The sequence below is a fragment of the Antedon bifida genome, chromosome 9 (genome assembly GCF_963402885.1).
Source record: "Antedon bifida chromosome 9, ecAntBifi1.1, whole genome shotgun sequence".
NCBI classification, from domain to species: domain Eukaryota; kingdom Metazoa; phylum Echinodermata; class Crinoidea; order Comatulida; family Antedonidae; genus Antedon; species Antedon bifida.
Window position 1 is genome coordinate 15,991,866 of NC_136234.1, and position 23,501 is coordinate 16,015,366.

At 33.2% G+C, this 23,501-nt stretch overlaps 1 protein-coding gene across 4 annotated transcripts; it reads left to right on the forward strand.

The window, feature by feature from the left end:
* Positions 1-248: 248 nt before the first annotated feature.
* LOC144852655 (uncharacterized) lies at positions 249-23,413 on the forward strand. Of its 4 annotated transcripts, none has more exons than XM_078710580.1 (26): positions 249-458; positions 1,732-1,865; positions 2,010-2,105; positions 3,003-4,155; positions 11,199-14,299; positions 15,668-15,817; positions 16,035-16,151; positions 16,460-16,484; positions 16,655-16,743; positions 16,924-17,001; positions 17,140-17,322; positions 17,815-17,919; positions 18,019-18,050; positions 18,149-18,239; positions 18,651-18,711; positions 18,917-19,054; positions 19,357-19,495; positions 19,602-19,703; positions 20,328-20,388; positions 20,510-20,545; positions 20,725-20,792; positions 20,930-21,012; positions 21,334-21,364; positions 21,550-22,064; positions 22,275-22,381; positions 22,481-23,413. In XM_078710580.1, the coding sequence occupies exons 1-26, from the start codon at positions 356-358 to the stop codon at positions 22,505-22,507; spliced, it is 6,825 nt and encodes a 2,274-aa protein (XP_078566706.1). In that variant the 5' UTR covers positions 249-355; the 3' UTR covers positions 22,508-23,413. The 4 variants fall into 4 exon arrangements, with proteins under 4 accessions (XP_078566706.1, XP_078566707.1, XP_078566708.1 ...); XM_078710581.1 differs by having other exon boundaries at positions 15,671-15,817; XM_078710582.1 differs by having other exon boundaries at positions 11,199-13,891.
* The last annotated feature ends 88 nt before the right edge of the window (positions 23,414-23,501 follow it).

Below are 23,501 nucleotides of genomic sequence, written 5' to 3' on the forward strand. Positions count from 1 at the left end.
TTTTGAACTTTCAACCCAATGTTATGCTGTAGTCTTTCTTTTCCACTCGTTTGTACTTAAACTGATAAAACCAATAATGTATACTGTTTTATAGGAAAACAAGAATATTTTTATCTGACGCCTGTGGGTTTTATGGACATTTTTGTTAATACATATAAGCGTTTTTTTGGTAATTTAAAAACAACGAGTTAAATAGATCAAAATATAAATCAAGAGACGACTGGGAATCAGTCTAGCTAATAATTAACATGTTGACGTGTTCGTTAGTCGTGAATGCAGAAAATAGTGTTTCGTGGGAAGAAGATTGCGGATGCTTCTTCTGATTTTAATGTTTACATTCCACTAAATATCGAACATGAAATTAATCAAATATCTAAGTTTATCATTATTTTTAATTACATATGTTTCAACAGCTAAATTATCAGATTTTCGACTGTGTACGGATCCGAAATGTCAGGGTAAGTTAGGCTCTTCGGAGGACACATTTTGTCCTCCCCCACACCGGCAAACACGATACATCATCGTGTACACGGTTGATTGATTCCGGAAGTCAACTTAGCCTAGGTATGGCCTACAGTATAGATAGACCCGGTAATGCCTAGCAGAGTTGTTATGATATTATAAAATGTTATCAAGTAAATACACATGCTGCTGTTTTTAATCAATAAGACAGAACATGCACTAACTATTAACTAATATAAACATCGTCATAGTAGTAATGAATGTTAAATTTTATTTATCGTTTATTAAGCCATATGTGAAGTGTACTTTTCAAGTAATTTAATTTAAACACTCGTAAAATATTGTAACAAAAATATCGGAAAAAATAAATCATTGTTTACAAGTGATATATATATCATTATCTATCTTTACAACTGCTGCAGTTTTTTTTTGATTGGATAGACCTACTAGGTGGTCAGAGCAATTTTTCATTGTTCATCTTTATTATGATCTATTAATAATTAGTACTATTGCGTGCATGTGTATTTGGTGATTTCATCTCTCCATCTCCTCTTATTGTCTCCCTCTCCTCCTTTTACCATTTCTTGGTTGCCATTCTGTGAGCCTCTTGCTATCGTGACCCCTGGATTAAATTAAGCAATCATCTTCTTCAGTGCGATCCTAGTCAAGCTAAGAAGCTAACCCAGTCAAGGAAGCCCTTCAACAGTCGGACCCAGCATATATTTGGATGCTAGAGAAGACTGCCTCTTGGATGTGACTGGCATCAGTGGGAGGAACGAAACTGTACTGTACTGTACTGTTGGTCCATCTATTATTTTGAGTTCTTGTTACAGTATCTGTCCTAGGCTGCCTATCTCCATTTCATTTCTTCGATCTTTTCTATAATATCCATTCCTTGATGTTTGTTTTTTGTCTCATTTCGGTGTATTTTGTAGTAAAACATATGACTGCCAGTAAAATTGCTATACCATGGGGTCATTGTTTATCATCTCTCCTAACTTAATAGAGCTGTCCCCTGAATAGAGGTTGGTCATAGTGATAGCTCTATCTACACTATCAAACTTTATTTTGACAAAAAAATGTCATATATAGGCACATCGTCCATGCTTTTTCACATAAAGTTTGATAGTCTAGACAGAGCTTTAGTTCATGTCATGTCATTCGTTGTGTCCTAGAGGGAACCAAGCATGATAGAGGTGTTCCCTGAATATTGTCCCAAAGGCTAGAGTATGCTGGTTATGTTAAGCTTGTTTCTGATTTTCTTAACAGCACCAATATCAAAAGGCAAAGCCCTGGTGACACACAAGTCCGCTGATACTGATTTACTAAGTTTTGAGAAGGGTGAGGATATACTAATTTTTTCAAGAGGTGCTGGAATGAAACCTGATCTATGGGGTGGTCAGGTAAATATTTTTGATAAATATTTATTAAAAGTATGCCACATTTGTACTGTATATGAAAATTAGTTGTTAAACAGTGAATAATTCCATCAAAGGAAATCTCAGCTGATAAATTATATATCTTTGTTTTATCCTTATATCTAATAGGTTGTGGGAAAAGGAGTATTAGGCTATTTTCCTAAGAATTTTTTCCAAGAAACACAAGTTTTTAATAGCAATCCAAAGCATGTAGTTGCTATACATGTAAGTTTTTTCTTTGTTATCATTTGTCATCATGGGCACAGGGATGATTTTTTGGGTGGGGTTTTGATGTAATAATGATAAAATAATATTGTTAGTGAAATAGCTACAGTATAACATCAAAATATGTTTTACTTTATCACTCAGTACCTGTGCCTCAGTTATATAATATATATATATAACATATATTATTAATATCAACAGTATTAATATTATTTTAAACACATCGAATTACATTTTGCAGTATATGTTTAAGAAATTCTGCATACATTAAAAACATCTGGAATTTTATGACAGCATTGAACTTACTGTGTTGTAATAAAATTGATCGCAATTATAATTAGTATGGCTCTGTTTGTAGTATTCAAATAGATAGGATTGTTTTGCAAATGATAGAAAATCTACCCATCTATAATATAGTTATTTTTCTATACTGTTTATAATTGTGCCTCTTTTACTTTAAATTTGTATATTGATTGTAAATAAACGTTATCAGCCAATGGCTGCTGTTTTGTATATGTGTTTTATACCTGAATAAATTTAAAAAAAATAAATAAATAAATAAATAAAAAAAAAAAAGCAATGCATCACGTTCTCAACATGCGGCCTACAGAACATTTGCAAAGAGCTACTGCTGATAAAATTTAATAAACATTATGTTAAAAAATAGCTTAATGTGCTTTAAAAATCCCATGAGATTTCTGGAGCTTTGGCCTATAAACCAGGGAGGTATGGACCTCTCCCCACTCTTGACACTACACACTATATCTGGCCTGCAAGATATAACAATCGGACCCATACAGTAGTAGAAAACCACAGCTCTAAAATGATGAATTTAGGTGGTGTAGTAGTTGGTGTAAGAAGAACAATTAATAATAGTATTATGTTTGTTATTTACAGCTTCAAAAGCCTGACATCCCAGTTGTCAATCAACCACCTAAAGAGTTACCGCCCGCATCAACTGCTGGTGAGCAACAACCAGAGTTACCAACTGGACAGCGTGTCGTTATGGCCGAAGATCAGCATAGTGAAAAGACAGCCACACAACAAATACATGCACCACATGTGCAAGGAACTCCCCAACAACACCAGGAAACACAAAAAACACAAAATACTCAAGAAACACATACACAACAACAAAACCAAAAACCACAAGTACCACAACATATCCAACAGGAACAAAAACAGGACAATACCCAACATACCCAAGATGAAAACGCACAGCAACATATCCAACAAGAACAAATAAAAGTACCACAAAACACCCAAGAAGTAGAGACACAACAACACATACAAGAGGAACAAACACAACAAAATAGACCAGAAGAACCACAACCTACCCCAGAAGCAACACTGGAACAAAATCAGGATGTGCAAACATCGGAACATAAACAAGATGAACCAGCAGTGCAACAAAATCAGACACCAGAACAAACCCTAGAAACACATACACCACATCAAACACAACAAAGTAAAGAAGAAGAAACACAACAGCTTAAACAAGAAGAACAAACGGGGCAGGAAGAAGCAGCACTACAGCCTAAAGAAGTAGTTCACACACCAGAAGAACACACAGTGCAGGAGGAAGAACCACTACAGCCCATCGAAGCAGTTCAAACACCAGAAGAACAAACAGGGCAGGAAGAAGAAACACTACAACCTAAAGAAGCAGTTCAAACACCAGAAGAACCAACAGGGCAGGAAGAAGAACCACTACAACCTAAAGAAGCAGTTCAAACACCAGAAGAACCAACAGGGCAGGAAGAAGAACCACTACAGCCCATCGAAACAGTTCAAACACCAGAAGAACCAACCGAAGAAATCAAAGAATTAGAAAAGATATCTGAGGTAGAGTCAGAAACTGAAACACAGCAATCGGGTGGAGACAGTCCGCAGACTCTCATTGACCTTGATCAAAAGGATCAAACATCCGATGGTGACCAAGATGTAGAAATAAAAGATGAAGTAGAATCATTATCACATAACATACCAGAATCTCCTTCTGAATTGGCTCTTGAGGTCTTGGAACCAGATGAAATTCCAGTAGCTTCAGGTATGTCTTTTTTATATTATAATACTAACCTTCTCTATTAAGTGTAAAAAAAAACCCATTGAGCATTTTACTCTATTGAGAGTTTTGAAAAGAAGAAAAGGTTTACAATTAACTGCGTTTTCTGCAACATATTATCACCTAAAACTAAGTGTACATCTTGTTTTTGCTTTACTAACTATTCATGCTTAAATATATAGTAATGATTTAGTTGCAGCCAATCCAGCAGCAGATGGCGAAACGCAGAACCAGGAGCCTCATAAGGTAGACACTACAAAACCTGGTAAAATAAATGAACATTCAGATAATAGTGATATGTTTGTTTCTGATAATCAGATTGTTAGTAAAGACCATCATCATTCATTAGATGCTGATCAAAGAAATGGTGACCAAAGAATGGGAGATAATCTTTCAAAGTTTGTTGAACAGAATGCTGCTCCTAGTAATGTCGTTAATTCTGTTTTACAAAATGTTGATGTTCAAAAAATCAAGCAAGATACACACACATTTGAAAATGAAAAAAAAACTGTGGTAAAAGAACCCAGTCCATCTACTGATGTCACAACTAACCCTTCTGAAATTCATGATCAAAAGAGTATAATTAGTAATAAAGGAGTTTGTTCTAATAGTTTGCTGGAATTTATTATGAAAATATTTCAATTTAAATCTGAAGAAGTCTTCACTGAGAAATCACCGGTTGCTGAGCCTAACATTAAAAGTGAAATTGACACAGTAACCTTTACAATAGAATTAACCGATGAAATAGCTCCTGATAAAAATGCTGTTGATGGTAGTGAACTTCTGGAAATGTGGACTTGTCAGTATGTAAGTTTTGAGTCATTTGTCTTTAAGACAATGCTTCGTAAGCCACTTGTACCTTTATTGCAAATCACTACAGACAATACTGATAAATTGAACAACATTAATGCAGATACTACAGTGTCTTCATATTGCAGTAGTGTTTTAGATGAATGGCTGATGTTAAGAAAGAGACCATCATCTATTTGTTTATTGCCTCAAACTTTGTTAGATAAAAACAAAGAATCACAATCTGATGAACCAAAAGTAGATCCAGCTAAAGAACAGGAAAATGTGCCAGTTAAAGAAACAGAATCAGAAGTAGAACCAGCTAAAGAACAGGAACATGTACCAGTTAAAGAAACAGAATCAGAAGTAGAACCAGCTAAAGAACAGGAACATGTGACAGTCAAAGAAACAGAGTCAGAAGTAGAACCTGCTAAAGAACAGAAACATGTGCCAGTTAAAGAATCAGAAGTAGATCCAGCTAAAGAACAGGAAAATGTGTCTGCTAAAGAATCAAAATCAGAAGTAGATCCAGCTAAAGAATTGGAACATATGTTGGAATTAGAAGTAAAGGAATATCCAGAATCAGAAGTAAATAAAACAGAAACCAAACAAGAAGCATTACATAAAGTAAAACAAGAAGGCACAGAACCAAAAGTAAAGAGAGAACCAAAACATGATGTGCCTACACAAATTCATAATGGTAGATGCCCTAATATTTTTCTTTCTTGGTTTAAATCAGCATTTCACTGTGATGTCTTGGAAGATGTTCAGTCTTTTAATAAGCAGTTAATGAATGGTAATCATTCAACTTCTTCTTTACATTTTTTAGATATTGTTCTTTTAACATGTCCTAGCCATCATGACTTTCCAGGAACTGATTTAAATAGTCATTCTTCTGTGATTAGTATTCCTCCACCTTTAAGAAAGGATGAACTGTCAAAGTATGATCATTCAAGAAAAGATGTTTGTCACTTCTCTTGCTCCCATTTTTTTCTACAGTTGATAGGTCATCAAGATTTGTGCTTCTGTTATGATATTCCACTTCAGATTGATAATAGTCCTTCCTCTCTCACAAAAACTATCATTCCAAAACCAATTAGCATGCTAACGACATGTTCCTCTGTCTTTAACCTATTTTATTCAGAAACAAGAATATGTCCTTTTGTCAAAAATTATTCAAAATCAGCCAAACAGGAAGTTGTCTATACTACTGTTGGTGATTGTGTCGATTACATGATTGATTTAATCCTTCCGCAAGTTTGTCCAATTAGATTGTCTGAAAAATCTGAATTTTCAACTGATGAGGGAAAAGTCGCAGAAACAACAGCAAGTTCATCAGCTAAGTTGAAAGATTCAAATGTTTGTCAAACTGTTGAATTTCAACAGGTTGTAAAAGAGTTGTATCGGCCAGTTTGCTCAGTAGAAATTGAAGTTCAAACTAAATATTTTAAACAAATACTGTTTAAAGACAACTCATTAAAATCTGATACAATTGGCTCACAAAGTACATGTCCCAATACTGTATTAAAAATAATAACAATATTTCAACCAGTTTTCCATAAAATGTGTTCTCCAAAAACTGCAAACATTAGAGAAACTGTTGAAGCAGAAGATACTACACCGACATTGTTAAACAAAACTGTAATCAAATCTGATATTAAATCTATTACAATTGGCCCACAAAGGACATGTCCTAACACTGTACTAACAGTCTTTCAGCCAATTGCCCATAAAATGTGTTCTCCAAAAACTGCAAACATTAGAGAAACTGTTGAAGCAGAAGATACTACACCGACATTGTTAAACAAAACTGTAATCAAATCTGATATTAAATCTATTACAATTGGCCCACAAAGGACATGTCCTAACACTGTACTAACAGTCTTTCAGCCAATTGCCCATAAAATGTGTTCTCCAAAAACTGCAAACATTAGAGAAACTGTTGAAGCAGAAGATACTACACCGACATTGTTAAACAAAACTGTAATCAAATCTGATATTAAATCTATTACAATTGGCCCTCAAAGGACATGTCCTAACACTGTACTAACAGTCTTTCAGCCAATTGCCCATAAAATGTGTTCTCCAAAAACTGCAAACATTAGAGAAACTGTTGAAGCAGAAGATACTACACCGACATTGTTAAACAAAACTGTAATCAAATCTGATATTAAATCTATTACAATTGGCCCACAAATTGCATGTCTTAACACTGTATTAACAGTCTTTCAGCCAATTGCCCATAAAATGTGTTCTTTGAAAGATATTTCAACAAGTGGAAGTCCTAAACAAATTGTTAAACTAAAGGATTACTCTAAACAAGAAATTAAACCTAATCAAACAAAATCAGTTTGCCCAAGTGCTATGCTTACCTTTCTACAGCCATCTGAAAGTTTACAATGTAAAATTCCATTACCAGAAGCACATTTCTCACATCATTGTGTCACAACATTTTCCAGCAGTATATTAAACGTGTTTCTTCCTCAAAGTAAAAGAAAATGTAAAGCTAAAGATAGAAAATTAAATACAAATTTCACTCCCTCTAGTAACTTTGCCTCTTCAATTTTTGTTCTTAACTTATTTGTACCTAAAAATAAGTTGGTATGTCCAGTTCGTCAACAGAAAATGGAAACTAGTGTGGGCATTCTAGCTTGCCCTAATATGGTATTAGACATTTTTATACCAATGCATAAATTAAAGTGCCCAATAAGGACTAAAAAGACGGACGACAAATTTGGTGCTTCCAAAATTCATTCATGTCCAAACACTATGTTAGAATTGTTCATGTCACCAAATAAATTGATATGCAAAAATCAATTTTTTAAAGAACAAAGTCAAACCTATGGATCCACATCTTGTCCAAATGTTGTTTTTGATTTGTTACTTCCACCATATAAAATGAAATGTGAAGCAAAGAAAACTATGAAACCTACAGAAGACCCACCATTTTGTATAAATGATGTATTGGAGATGTTATTGCCAATGCATAAATTGAAATGTAAAGTAGTTTCTCCTTTTTCTGGCAATATTTCAACCAGTTGCCCAAATGAAGTTTTGCAAATCTTGCTTCCATCTCACAAACAAAAATGTCTGATTGCATTTACTGACGTGATAAAAGTGGATAGTTGCCCAAATTTTGTTTTAATCATGTTCCTTCCTAATCATAAACTGAAATGCTTACCAAAAGCATTGGAACCAATTGAAGATATAGACTGCCTCAATTACTTCCTTGAAATGTTTCTTCCATCCCATAAATTAAAATGTCCAATGAGAAATTATTTGCCAGAGATCTCTTGTCAAAATACTGCTCTAGATATGTTTCTCCCAATACACAAATTAAAATGCCTTAAAAAGATATCTTTGTTAGGAAACTCTTGTCCAGACACTGTTCTCCAAATGTTTCTCCCATCATCTAAATTAGTTTGCATACCAAAAGTAATGTCAAAAGCGGACTTGAATTATTGTCAAAACACTCTTCTCCAAATGTTTCTGCCTTCTCATATATTAGTGTGTAAAATAGCTAGAAGTTCACCCATCCAAATTTCTCTTTGCAATGATGCAATTCTAGAGATATTCCTTCCATTGCACAAACAAAAATGTTTAGTTAAACAATCTAATAAGCTTGTATACCAAAATGATAAATGTGTGAACTATATTTTGATGTTACTTGTGCCTGAAAATAAACAAGTGTGCAAGAGCAAAGTAATGGCAGACAATGAAAATCACTCAGATACAGATGAAATTTGTATGAACATCGTTTGGCTTTGGCAACAAATTGCAAATTCTAAGCCGATGTGCAATGTAGTACATTCAGACATAGAAATGACAATGCCTGTAAAAAAGAAGACTGAAAATGCAACATCTGTTGCCATGGAACCTTCAGCAGTAAAAATAGACTTGACTGCTAAAGAGTCTATAAGCAAAGATCCCTCCGCAATGAAAATGGACTTTGATGCCTCTGCAGTACAAACAGAGCCTAAAGAAACTTCGCCTATTGACCGAAACATCTTACCAGTACATCCAAAGACACCAGTGACTAATGGCAAAGATCCCCTGACAGTAAAAATGGACTTTGATGCTTCTGCAGTAAAGACAGAGTCTAAAGAACCCTCATCTATTGATCAAAATATATTACCAGTACATCCGAAGACACCGGCAACTGTAGATGCAAAATCTATAGGTAAAGATTCCTCGGCAGTGCAGACAGAGGCTAAAGAAATATCAACCCCTGGTCAAGATAACCTAGCAATACATCAAAAGAAACCACAGTCTAAAGATCTTAAATCGGTAGAAAAATTGGACTTGGATATGACAGCAGTAAAGGCACAGCCTAAAGCAACATCTCTTGATCAAGATATTGTACCAGTACATTCAAAGACTCCAGAATCAACCATGTCTAATAATGATGTCTCAGCAGTACCTTCAAAGACTATAGAAGTAGTGTCTGCTGATCAGGATGTCTCAAAACACCATCCAGTAACTGTGGAAAAAACATCTATCAATCAGGATGTCAAATTAGTTAGTCCAAAGAAAGATGAAGGAACATCCTCTGCTCCATCACTAAATTCAGAAAGACAAAAAAATTCAGTTCGGAATACCCCCGATATGTGCTTGAATACATTTTTAAATATGCTGGATCTAAACCCATATTGTATAGAGACCTTGGATACTAAACCTTCCAGAAATCAGATTATGCAACCAACATTAGATGATCTAGATCTTGACAACATGAAGGTATATATTCCTGATCAGTTCAATGATACTGATATCAATCATGAGTTAAGATCTCCAATAGTGACATCACACTATTCCATGCCACCTACATCAAATGCCCTTATTTGGCAATTTGAAAATCCCCAATGTTTACCAAGGAAAAAAATGCTGTATACAAATCATAATGTAGTTGTCACTCCTTATATGGAAGACAGACTAAAGCCAAGACATCTGAAGAAGCAAACTCCTGTTAAAGATGGTGAAGGAAAGAATGCTGATCGTGGTAGGGAAATAACAAATTACAGCTTATTCTACATCATTTTTACATCCCTCTCCATTCCACCATCCAATTTCTTTACCTGTTACCCAGCCTCCTTATCTACCTTCCATCTGTCTACCTACAGTACTCACTTGAAAGCATGGTTGTCTATTTTGAACCACTTTTACTTAACTGAAGAATTGCTTTTGTGGCATCAATCTTATTTCTGCACTTATGAAATTAAATTTTTAATCTACCTTGTTTTAGATTTTTTGATTTAGGACTTTGCAGTGCCTTCTCTCTCATTAAATGCTTTTTTTTACAGACAATTTTACCGCTTTTTTGTAGCATACATGTGTTTCTAACTTTTTGCCATTTTGAAGTTCTAGATCTGTGGTGGTGGTGGTGGTGGATTTAGTATGAAAGCAAAGCACAGTTTAAACTAATACTTTACTTGGCCATGGTACTCTCAAACAGGTTCAAAGAGTACCTGGACAATGCATGCTTTTAGACTGAACTTGCCAGTCAATCAAACTTGTTCATAATTTTCCATACTGTAATGTTCTCTTTATTACAGGTGTTGTATACATTTCATTTTTCATTTGAAAATTGTTAATGAAATATTTAAATAAACATTTCATTGGAACATTGTGTAATGTCTATTGAATCAATCAAACAATAGAGACTTTAGGAATGGTGAAAAAGTTTAACCTTTACCTAATATAACAAATAATTTCCAATGAGGTGTGTATTTTATGTAAATTAATAATTGTTTTGGGTTTGCCTTTGTTAATTGTGCATGTTTTTACACTCTTTTTTAATGTTCATAATAGTATAATCAGTTCAGTTATGTTGGTTTATAATTTTTATGTTTACTATTTGAATTGATTCATAGTTTTACATCTTTGTATTTGTGGGGTTTGATTGATTTTTGTTTAATTGATTTTTTTTTATCAAGAGATAAAATGTTAGATTGATGTACAAATACAAATACATTTATTAAAAAATGTAACAGTATAAATTTAAAAGGAGTTTTATACAAACTATTGTATTAATACAGTAACCTAAAATGAGTCTAATAGAACCAATGTTATTGTGCTATTTTTGCATCAGTTTTAACATTTTATATCTTTTCATAATTTGTTTTAAAGACATTTATTTGATTGCGGTTTGCATTCTGTGCAGTCAATTACTTTTTTCATGGTGATGGTGTTTTTTTATTTATCTATTGTTTTGTGAACTATAGTATGCATTTGTTTCTCTGTAGACTCAGAAGGCCTAGCCAGTGAATCACACTTACCAGAGTCTGAAGCTGGAATGAAAGGACCACAAGATAAGGTAAGAGATGAGAAATTTGAAAACAATATTCACAAGGAACAGCATGAGGTACAAGGTGGAGAGCATGTTACTTTGGGCCATTCAGAAGGTAGTAGTGATATTGGAAATGTACAACCAGGAATTGTTCAAGTAGAGTCTGGTGTACCACCAGGTCTTGATGAAAGTGTTGATGATGTTGCAGGAAAGAAAGAAAATGTTGAAGAACAGAATCCAGTTTATGTAAAAGAACAAGATAATGAATTTGTTGACAATAAAGATCAAGAGAGTGAAGAAGATAATGTTGGAATGAAAGATGTTATTGGTGATCTTAGAGAAGAAGAAGTTCTTAATGAACACAAAGAGGCAGAGAATATAGAAGATCCAGCAACTCATCTTGAAAATGAGGTTTATGGTGAAATTAATGAGAAAGATGGAATAGAACCTGTATCAATAACCTTAAATGATTCTGAGAATCTTTTACGCGAAAATGATGATGAGGATGAAGAAGAAAATAAAAGTCGTGAAGAAGAAAGACTCATGGAAGAAAAAAGGGTTGAAGACGAAAGGTTAGAAGAAAAAAGAGGTGAAGAAGAAAGACGGGGAGAAGGAGAAGAAAAACAGGACCAAGACAGATTAGAAAAAGAAAAACAGGAGCAATTAAGACGTGAAGAAGAAAAACAGGAGCAAGATAAACTAGAAATTGAAAGACAAGAGCAATTAGGACGTGAAAAAGAAAAAAGACAAGAGCAATTAAGACTGGAAGAAGAAAAACAGGAGCAATTAAGACTGGAAGAAGAAAAACAGGAGCAAGATAAACTAGAAAGTGAAAGACAAGAGCAATTAAGACGTGAAGAAGAAAAAAGACAAGAGCAATTAAGACTGGAAGAAGAAAAACAGGAGCAAGATAAACTAGAAATTGAAAGACAAGAGCAATTGAAACGTGAAGAAGAAAAAAGACAAGAGCAATTAAGACTGGAAGAAGAAAAACAGGAGCAAGATAAACTAGAAATTGAAAGACAAGAGCAATTAAAACGTGATGAAGAAGAAAAACAGGAGCAATTAAGACGTGAAGAAGAAGAAGAAAAACGGGAACAATTACGCCGTGAAGAAGAAGAAAGACAGGAGCAATTAAGACGTGAAGAAGAAGAAAGACAAGAGCAATTAAGACATGAAGAAGAAGAAAGACAGGAGAAATTAAGACGTGAAGAAGAAAGGCTTCTAGAAGAACAAAGATTAGAAGAAGAAAAGAGAATCGAGGAAGAAAGAATTCTTGAAGAAGAAAGAAGACTTGAGGAGGAAGAGGAATGGTTAAAATCAATGATTGAATCAGTAGATGCAGAGGATGAACAAAGACTAAATGAGGAAATAGCTGAAGAAAATTGGCTAAATTCCATTGTAAGTGAAGGGAACCATGATGAAGATTACGAAGATGAGGAAGAACGGATAAATAAGGAAATGCTTGAATATGCTAAAGAAGAAGCCAGACAAAATGCTGAAGAGATTTTGAGAGAAATGAAAAATATGGAATTTATCAGTGAGTCTGACACAGATGAAGATGACTACAACAAAAATGTTGAGGTTACTACAAATGATCCTGAAGAAAATGAAAAATCAAAAGAGGACATTATTAGCAAAGAAAGCAGCCAGCCTGACAACAAAATGGAACAAGCTGCTAAACGTAGACTTGTCAAAAACCTGCTAAAACCAAAGAGACAGAAACAAAGACGTAAAGATGATGTTCACAATGCTGGGGATGATGTCAACACTTCTTTGGAAAGTCAAATGCACAAGACTGAACAAACAATACAGACTGAAGAGGGTGGTGAACAAAATAGTATGAAAAATAATGATTTTCAGTTTGGTGTTGGCTTAAAACAAATACCAGAAGAACAAGAAGAAGAAAACCTAGAGATTGATTTAAGTAACCAACAAAAGCAGCAAAAACAAGAAACCGAAGAGAAAATAGATTTAGAAGAACTTCCAGAATTCCTACCAGATAAAATTGGAGATATAAATACAATTCTGGAAAATCCTTCTGAAATACCTCAAGATTCTTCAAGTAACCACAATCTTAATTTCGACAAAATTGAAAAAGAATTTATTGAGTTTAATGAAAGGAAAGACAATACGAAGGAAAAGAATTACATTCCTGAAGATAATGAGGATAAAACCTTGGTGTCTGATAGTACAGATGATTTTTACTTTGACTCTGAACAAAAAGAAAATACAGCTGACCAACAAGGAAACTCTAAAAAAGATGTTGATTTGGAATCACCTAATTCAGAAGAACATCATGCAGAAGAAATTGTTGAAACAGAAGTGAATTTAGATAAAGGAGTAACAACTAAAACTACTGAGATTTTGGAATCAGATGTTGAAGTGGAATCAGATGTTGATTTAGAATCAGATGTCGATTTAGAATCAGATGTCGATTTGGAATCAAATGATGATTTGAAATCAGAGGGTGATAGCATTGATATTGATAAAGAACAACCACAAAGTAATTCAGAAGAAAATCATGTAAAAGAAATTGTTGAACCAGAAGATGATTTAGCTAAAGAAGTAAAAACTGAAACTGAAATTGTTGAGGAACCAGAAAGACATTTCCAACAAGAGGATGTAAAGGAAGTTGATTCAGATTTGGTAAGTGAGGGTTTTGTAGAGGGTCTAAGCGATTCACAAGCTGTTGAAGATCAGGTAGAGCAAACTAAAAGAGATGAGGGCATCTATGTGGAGCAAGAAGGAAAAGAAGTAGAAAATGGCAACAGACAGAAAGATCCAATTCAACCCAATATATCAGCAATCCATAGTGTTCCTCTGGAAATCGAAAGAAACACAGACTCTCCCAAAATACCAGAAGTTCATACTAATAGTGACCCACTAGTAGTTGCTCGAGTTGGAGATGTGGTAAAACCAAATCAGAAGGATGCATTTCCAGATGCGACACCACAGAGGTCACCTCATCAGGCGGATTCCAGACATTCTGATGGTCACAGTGGTCAAGATCTGGAATCTGATACATATGTGGTTCACCGAAAAAGAACTCTTAAGGTGTAGTCTTGATCTCCTGTTCTTTTGGATGTTGCTCTGCCTGATTGCCAACGTAATAGTCCTAATTGCTTTTAATCAAACTAACATCAAATATATAGAATAAAAGTCTCATCTACAAAGAGTTTTAAGTCTGTAAAATAAAATAATTTGTAAATGATTCTCAGCGAACATTTTCATTTGGAATCTTAGGTATTTGAAACATCGTTTCATTTATGATTTTGTAGCATCATTTCATTATGCTACACACTGAAAATGTTTCCTGATTTGACTTTGTTAATTCTGCATGCATCTGGCCATGAATTTAGTTTATGCAACTAAATAAAGGAGTTTACAAAGCAACTAAATTATGAATTGTAATAATTAATAATAAATTTGTATTGTTATATGTATACAGTATTAAGCAAACTGAAAGCACCTGGCATGCATTACTAATCTATTGTGGCATAATAATGGAAAATGGATGTTTTTGTTTTTATTTTGTGCATTTAGGTTACCACCATACTGGCTATGTTAAAATATAATATTGTACAGTATGTAATGGTCAGTTAATATTGTAATTTTCTCATTGGATTTATATATTCACTATCACTGTTATGTAATTGTAATCTTAACGACACCATATTATCTAAAGGCTCCTACCAATTCTGCGGTCATGAAAATTCCAAACAAAAATGTTTTCAAAATTTCACATTGGCCCTTTACATTATTACATTTTTGTCTATAATTGTATTTTAAATTAATATAAATTTGTGCTTAATACAATTCTCTAAAAAAAGTTGATAACATTAGTAATTTATGATACGCTGCAGTGTCTGTGGTAGATATGATTTTAGATTAATTCTTTTGCATGTACCAATCCATTCCAATTATAATGTATTGTTGCAAAACAGCTGCACACTCCACATGCAATAACCTGTTTGTATGCATGATTAATTAGTATAATGAATATGCATGAACTACATGAATGGTAAATTTCAATTGAAACTAAGTACTTGAATATAAGTTCTGCTTTGTCGATTTAGAGATTTTAAATTTCTTTAGAGCATGTTCTTTAGTTTATTTTTCTTTTAAATTTTTTAGCTGAGAAAAAAGTAACAAAATCAGATAACTAAAATTAGATAGATTTTGGACAAAAATATTAATTTTGCATCATAGATGACAAATTAAGTACTCTAATAATGCTAAGTAAGATTTTTAGTTTTGTTAAACTTTTTTAATTGTCATCCAATACCAATTACTATATTCTATATTGCAGTTACTGCAGTAACTACATATGATTTGCTAAGAAGGTTTAAAGAGTAAATAAAGATTGGACCTGGTTCCTTCTTCTTTCCTTCATCATTGCATTCATTTCTGCTTTATTTCTAGAAGTCAGTTGAGGAGAACTTAGAAGAAGAGGACGACAACAAACCTGTTGTAAATGATACAACGCTGTATGATGTTTGGTTAGAGTTGAAAGCTACTATTCGTCCAGGTGTCCAGAGCTTAGTAGATCAATTAAACCCATTACTTGAGCAGGTAAGTTCCACAATTTGTTTCTATTAGTATAAGTATCACATTGCACTATTGTTGGAAGTTTAAAGTAAAACCTTTTATAAAGGTTTTTTCAATGGTATAGCATTGTTTTATCATTGGCGTACAGCTACTTGATGGATAAATAAAATAATTTTTGCTATTTTAAATTGATTATTTTCTACATTTTAATAATCCATTTTTTTTAATGTTTGTTTTTCAGCTTCCAGATGATATGCACAAACAGTTGATTTCACCTGACTTGTGGGGTTATCCATGGATTGCAATACTTTTTGCACAGTCATTTATTGTATTTATGTTCATGATGTTTTATGGCTGTGTAAGTACAACTTGTATATGTTTATATTTACACAAACATTCTTCATGCAAAATAATTAATTGTAAGTTATACAGTTTATTAACTTTCTTTCTTTTACTTTAGTATCTTACTATAATTCACCAAATTTCTGAGTGTCTGTTCCAGCTTGATAAAAAGACTACAGTAGGGGTTGCACGGTCTTCTTGGTGGGTGGGTGCAGCCCGCTATAAGAATAATCTGTTTTGACAGTTTGTCTGTCTGACTATGCTCTTTTTCTTTGATTTCAATACTACTATGCATCCTAATAGTTATTTCTTTTTACTTCTCAGATTTGTAGATCAAGAGCATCTAGAAGTAAGTATTTTTGTTTAGAAGATTTCTTTGTTTCAAATAAACATTTAGCTATGCCAATATTTTAGCCAGTATGTGGAATACTCAATGCAAAGGGTATACTGTTTAAAGACACTGAAGATAAACTATTAAGGCTTCCATTACCGTATTAATTATTTGTGTTTTATTTGTAGGTTTAAAGGGACTACATGATGCAGAGTTGTTAAACCAAGAAAATGCCAAAGAAAATTTATATGACGCTTATGAAAACATGGCTTCTGTGGTGAGTTTAGACAACTTAAATGAAACGCATTAGGGCAAAGTTTTTGTCTTGACATGACTGGGTAGCTATTTAGCATACACTCTTGCAGTGTAGATAGGCCTATACTATCATTTTCCTCTATACTACATATATATTTAAAATACTATATAATATTGTATTTTGTTGCTATTTTTTTTGTAGGCTAAAGAGTACCATCAGAAGTTCAATGAATTAGAAGAAAAAAGTTTGGATTTTGATAATAAAATTAAAGAAGTTGAGGTTTGTACAAGTTTAACTGATCTTGCTTAAAATTCATAAAAAATTCTTAAAATCCAAATCATTTAAATTTTAAAACATTGTAATAAATTCAGGTTGCGAAGTATATTTATATATATTTGTTCATCATTTTATTTGTAGAATGAGAAGTTGGAAGTGGAGCTAGAACTGAAAACTGTTCGTGAGGAACATTCAGATTTGTACAAGCAACATGAACATACAGTAGACGATTTACAGCAGCATCAGCAACATATAGCAAAACTACAGAGCGATATCGATTCAGCTTCTAACCTAATTCAAGATCTTAAATCATCAATTCAACAGGTAACTTACAACTAATCTAGTAACAAGAGAATATAAATTAGCTGACTTTCGATTTGCAACAACCTAGGAACTTGTTACGTCATGTTAATTCATTTTGCGCGTACAGGGATATGTTGACATGCTCCTCGATTCCTTGATACACTGTTGGCGAATTCTAGTTCCAGACAATGTCCAAGGACAATAATTATGTGCAAGTCCTAATAGAAACTCCCTAACATGCAGGTCCAACGTCCTCCCACCTAACTAAAACCGTTAAAACTTTTAAACCGTTAAAACTTTTAAACCGTTAAAAACTATTAAACCATTAAAAATGATTAAACTGTTAAAAACTATTAAACTGTTAAAAACTATTAAACCGTTAAAAACTATTAAACCGTTAAATATACTTAATCGTTAAATCTATTGAACCGTTAAATCTATTGAATCGTTAAATCTATTAAACCGTTAAATCTATTGACTAACTGTTGAAATTATTATTTTTCTTGTGTATAGCTTGAAGATCAGCTAAAGAACAGCATAGAAAAAGGGGCTCAACTTGAGCTTGATTTGGGAACTGCTCAAGAACAAAATGAATTATTAGAAGAAACCAAACAGCAGGTATTTTGAAAGAAAATATTTCTGTTTTTAATGTATCTTATTCAAATCTTCTTTTATTCATTTAATTAATTTGATTAATTTGATTTTATTATTTCATAGTATGCACAGGACACAGATGGCTGGAAACAAAGGTAAGTTATAATAGATAATACATGCTGTGAGTTGTATAAATTTAAGAGTATTAATAAAATTGAGAAAATTGAATATACTTTTTGTTTTCTTCTAAAAGACATTCAGAAGTTCAAAATGAGATGGATAGGTTGATTGAGCAACAGACAGAATTTAAGGAAACTATCAAAGAAAAAGAAGATGAAAATGAGGTATTGTATAATCAGGAAAAGAATTGACACCTGTATGTAAATCTGTACTTAAACAAAACAGAAAGGTATAATCAGGAGTTAAATTGACACCTGTATGATACTTAACTAAAAAAGTAACATATAATAATAAATGGACACCTGTCAGCAAAACATTAAGATATAATCAGGAAAAGAACAGATACCTGTATGCAAATTGATTATGCATAAAACAAAACAATGTATAATCTGAAATAGAATAAACACCTGTATGCAAAAATCTAAATAAACTATTTATTATCTTCCCAATCTCAAACACACCACTTGATTAATTGCGGAATATATTCTCTTTCTATAATTTCCAGTGGGTTTGGTCATTTGCTATAATATTACTATAGAAGAAGTAAAACCTTTTTTTTTTTTTGGTATTTGTAGGTTTTGAAGGACTGTCTTGTGCAATTAAAAGGCCTTGAAGCTGATGAGGAAGATGGAACAGGTATGAGAACCAAAGACAAATATATTTAATTAAATCAAATCTTTTGATTGCAGTTACAAGTTTGTTTTTGAGCTCCTAGCTAAATAAATTTTCATTGATAAGAGTTTATTCACAGCTTCTTTCCTGCTGGTAAATACTTCCTCTTGCGTTTCAAATAACTAGTTATTTAGTAATAATCGTGTTTATTCTAAAAATTAATTTCCAGAAGGCGATTTAGAAATGAAGATTCAACAGTTAATGGATGTTTCTAAGATCAATACTCGGTTGGCAGCAACAGAAGAAGAGAGACAGCGGCTGGAGAACAGCCTACAAGAACAAACGTCTCAAAGACAACTTCTAGATAGTAAGATTTTTAAGTCGATATATATTTAAGTAAAATAAATAGATTTTATACCTCTATGGTACAACCTAGGCCATGAATCATTGACTTATGATATCATTGATTTAGTTTTATATCTCCATTGTTGTACTACTATTCACCTAAAAGGTTAAACAAGAGTTTAAGTCTTTAAAAATCACAAACTTCATAAAGTGATGCTAAACTCTATCTGGTCTGCAAGCAAGATAATATATAATTATAATCTAGAAAACTGTATAGAACCCCATCTTATATTTGCTTTATATTGGACCTCTATTATCCCACAGACCAAGTAGAAGATTTAAAGCTACAACTTAAAGGATTAACTGGTGAATTTAGCAAAGTTCAAGGGGCACACAATCAAGCCGAATCAAAACATGAGGTATTACAGCAGTACTGGAAAGAACGAGAGACAGAACTGCAAAGGTATGCTGATAATGTGTTTATAAACTCTTCTTTATTTAAGTTATTCTACTTCTCATAGAATCATCAAGTTCTTCTGTACTTATTATTTCTTCATTGTTTTCAACAGGAAACTAGGAGTAACCGATGCCAAAAATATCGAATTAAATCAACAGTTAGATGATTATAGGAAAAACTCTACAGATGCGCAAGAAGATTCTGCGAACTATAGGTAATTGCCTTGGTTTGTGTACTAGCCTAATTGGCTCCCAAATTTCTTGCTCAGATAATTATCTTTTTCAAATATTATCTTCATTTTTGCTTTTTGATAATTTCTTGTGTAAACAATTTTAAATACATGTTGGTCACGTAATATCCTATATGACACATGTTAATAGACCAAATAGGAAAATCTCTACAGATGCACAAGAAGATTCTTTAAACTATAGGTAATTGCCTTGGTTTGTGTACTAACCTAAAGGGCTAGTTGAATATTGAGTGTACTAGCCCGCTATTTCTGTAGGCCATAATAACCTGATATTAAACATCATTGCAATGGTCTTGTGTTGAGCCTGATTAAGATAAATGTTCCTCCCAAATTTCAATATGTTCTTGCTCAGACAATTATCTTTTTCAAATATTATCTTCATTTTTCTTTTTGATAATGGCATGTGTAAAAAATGTGAAATATGTGGTGATATCCTATATGACACATGTTAATAGGCCAAATACTTCAGGTCAGATCATAGCGTACATCCAATTTTCGCTCACATATTTTAACGTGTCTGCATGACGAGTATTAAATCTATTTAGATTTGATTGTCTAGTGAGTTTTGATTAAATTTTTGTATTTTAGAAAGCAAGTTAAAAACCTGATGGATGAAATGGAGAAACAAAAGCAGAGTCTGAGTAAAGAGGTGGAGTGTGTTATAAAATCAACTAATTTTTTATATTTAAACATCATATTGCATATTCCATTAATAACTCTGTATTTCCATAATAATTTATTTTATTTATAAAACATTTTGATTACCTCAGGTTGCTGCCCAAGAACAAAAGGCTCACAACAATTGGGTAAGTTAATAAAATATTAAATTTATAAATAGTTGTGCTTTGACGTTAGCAGATTTATTTATTAAAACATTTTTAAAATATTGCTAAAAATAAAGCACTTGGTCCATAAACGTCTCAAAGACAAGATAATTATTATTAAGAGAAAAACAGATTTTAATGAAACAATATTTGATTTCCAGATTGCTGCAAAGAAGTCTGAACGAGAATTACAGGAAGCTAAAAATGATGCAGCTCTTTTACGGCAAAGGTCAGTTGATTCTTTATTAAGAAAATATTAATTTGATTAAAAAACAAATTTTGTAAATGTAAATAATTATACTACCCAATTGAATTAAGCATTCTTTTATGATAATTTTTCGTTTCATTTTTAAAAATTTTTTTCAGGTTGACAGAACTTGAAGGGCGTAAAGCTCCAAATGAGAACGTTCCAGTAGTTAAACCTTCCCCCTCTGCTCCTTCTCCACATCGTAAGAATGTTTTCATTTATTCATGTTTCTACATATCAAACCGGTCATTTTGATAAATCGGACAACTTTTGTAGTTAACTCTGATAATAACCAGATTTCAGCAGCGTGTATATAAATCATAAAGGGCATCTTTTATTGCATGTGCCTTCAAATAATTAGATATATGTTTAAAAACAATAAATAAACAGAATTTTGTTTTAGGTCCAAAAACAAAATGATCTAATTTCTTTATACTGAAATTTCTTTGTTTAAAGAATAGATATTTGGGACAAAGTATCCAATTGTAACGGAACATTGAACGTTTTTTGTTTATTTTTATAGCAACGTCGACTGGAAGAGGTGGCCAATCAAGGTAGTGTTATTGTTTCTTTCATTCGTGTCACTTCAGGGGTTTCGTAGTTTCATTTTCTTTTTTTTCTGGTCTAATGATGGGATTTTTCATTATGACAAGAAATGCAGTAAAGCAATAACTATGAGTAAAAAGAGGCTTATTACATCCTGTTGTGTAATTGTTATTGAAAATATTGATATTTACAGTGAACGTGGAAGTACTAGACGCGGGCCCAGCAGGAACAGCATTGCAGACATCCCTTCACCTCCATTCCTGGACAACCATCGACCAGGCTCACCACCGAGACGTCGTACACCTCCAGGAATGTACGGTCCTCCACCACCACTTCATCCGGATGAGTTCCGTGGATTTCCTCCACCATCAGATTACCGCCCTCCACCTCTTGGGCATTTTGATGATTTCGATCCACATCTAGGCCCTCGACCAGGATTCCCAGGGGATATGGACATGATGAGGCCTCCATTCCCGGATATGGAATTTGACGGAATGCGTCCACCACTTGGTCCGGATCATCCTGGAATGTTTTCACCACTCATGTTTCCTTCCCCAGGTGATCATCGTTTCCCACCTCCTGGTGGAATGCCTCCTCCAGGTGGAATGCTGCCTCCTGGTGGAATGCCTCCTCCTGGTGGAATGCCTCCTCCTGGTGGAATGCCTCCTCCTGGTGCAATGCCTCCTCCAGGTGCAATGCCACACACAGGTGAATATATAGTTAAACTATAAATTTAATTAATACAAATAAAGTAGAACCATCTTAAACAGCCACCTTCAGCAACCAAGAAAGTGTCCCTTTAATAGTGCTGTCCCGTTAATAGGGCGTCCCCTAAATAGAGGTGTCCCTGAACAGAGGTTGGCTGTAGATAAAATAACCATGTTAAATCGTCCAATATCAATTCTTTATTTTCAAAAGGAATGCGTCCACCCTCGGGATTACGACACGGTAATGAAAGATTTGGTAATCAGAGAACGTCATCACCATCGGAGGCAGAACTGATGAAAGTTATACCGCCACCAACTGTAAGTATTAATGCACTTTTAATTCATTTATTTATGTGATTGTGATTTTGTTCTGTTCCAAAGATTGGCTTTAATTCATAACATAATATTCTCTTATAGGGTTTACCACAGTCAAAAGGTGTGTGAACAAATCTATGTTAGTTCAATGGAAAACGCTTTAGTTTAACTCAACAAGTGCAATGACAGTCAGTTTAGAAGAAAACTGTACTACTTATGTATGCAACACTTCCAGATTAAAGTGCTGGGATTCCGTAAAATAAATTAAAATTGCTATATACCTTAAATCAGCCAGACTCATCATAAACTAAAGCAATATGTGTTTAAAAACAAATTCAGTGCTCAACACTGTAACAAATATGTCAAAAAAACCCATAATTTTTAATATAATTTATTTTATATGCTTAGATTTTTAAGAATGTTTGTGTTTAGAAAAGGTGCTTGTAACATTAACTGCAGCCAATCCAATTTAATTTTAACACAGCTAGAACTATATCTGTGAATTTCCGATAACAGTAATTTATAAATGCTGTAAATGTGAATTGTATTCCTTTGATCATTTGAGGAAGACATAATTATAAAGAAATAATTGATTTATTATCACAAGTAATTTAAATGTGCAAATGAAATTATAAATTCTGTGGTTACTTGGTGTACCTTTGGAGCTATTCTGTTTGGGTACTGGTAAAGCATCAGAGCCAAAAATTTGCAGCCGATCCCCACCCCTAAATTTCGCAAATTGTAATGCAAAAGATAGGACATCAAATTAAGCTCAGCCCTTCAGTCCACCATTTTTAGGACCTGCCACCCCCTCCCCCTATTTCAACATCCTGAATCCGCCAATGGATACATTAAAAACTGGGTTTGGGTAAGTAAGAAACCAAAGCTTCCGATTCAGATTTTTGAATGAATTAAAATAACTATAATAAATTGTTGGTTGTTATCTAGAGAAGTGTTTGACATTTTTATTTTATTGTTGTACTATGTACATTGAGGTTTAAATGTTATTAAGTATATAAAATAATTTGTGTTTAATTTCTTGGTTCGTGATTTGTTTACATCACTTTATATAGGCTATATAAAGTGATGCTATTTGCACACATTTTTACAATGATACTATAGT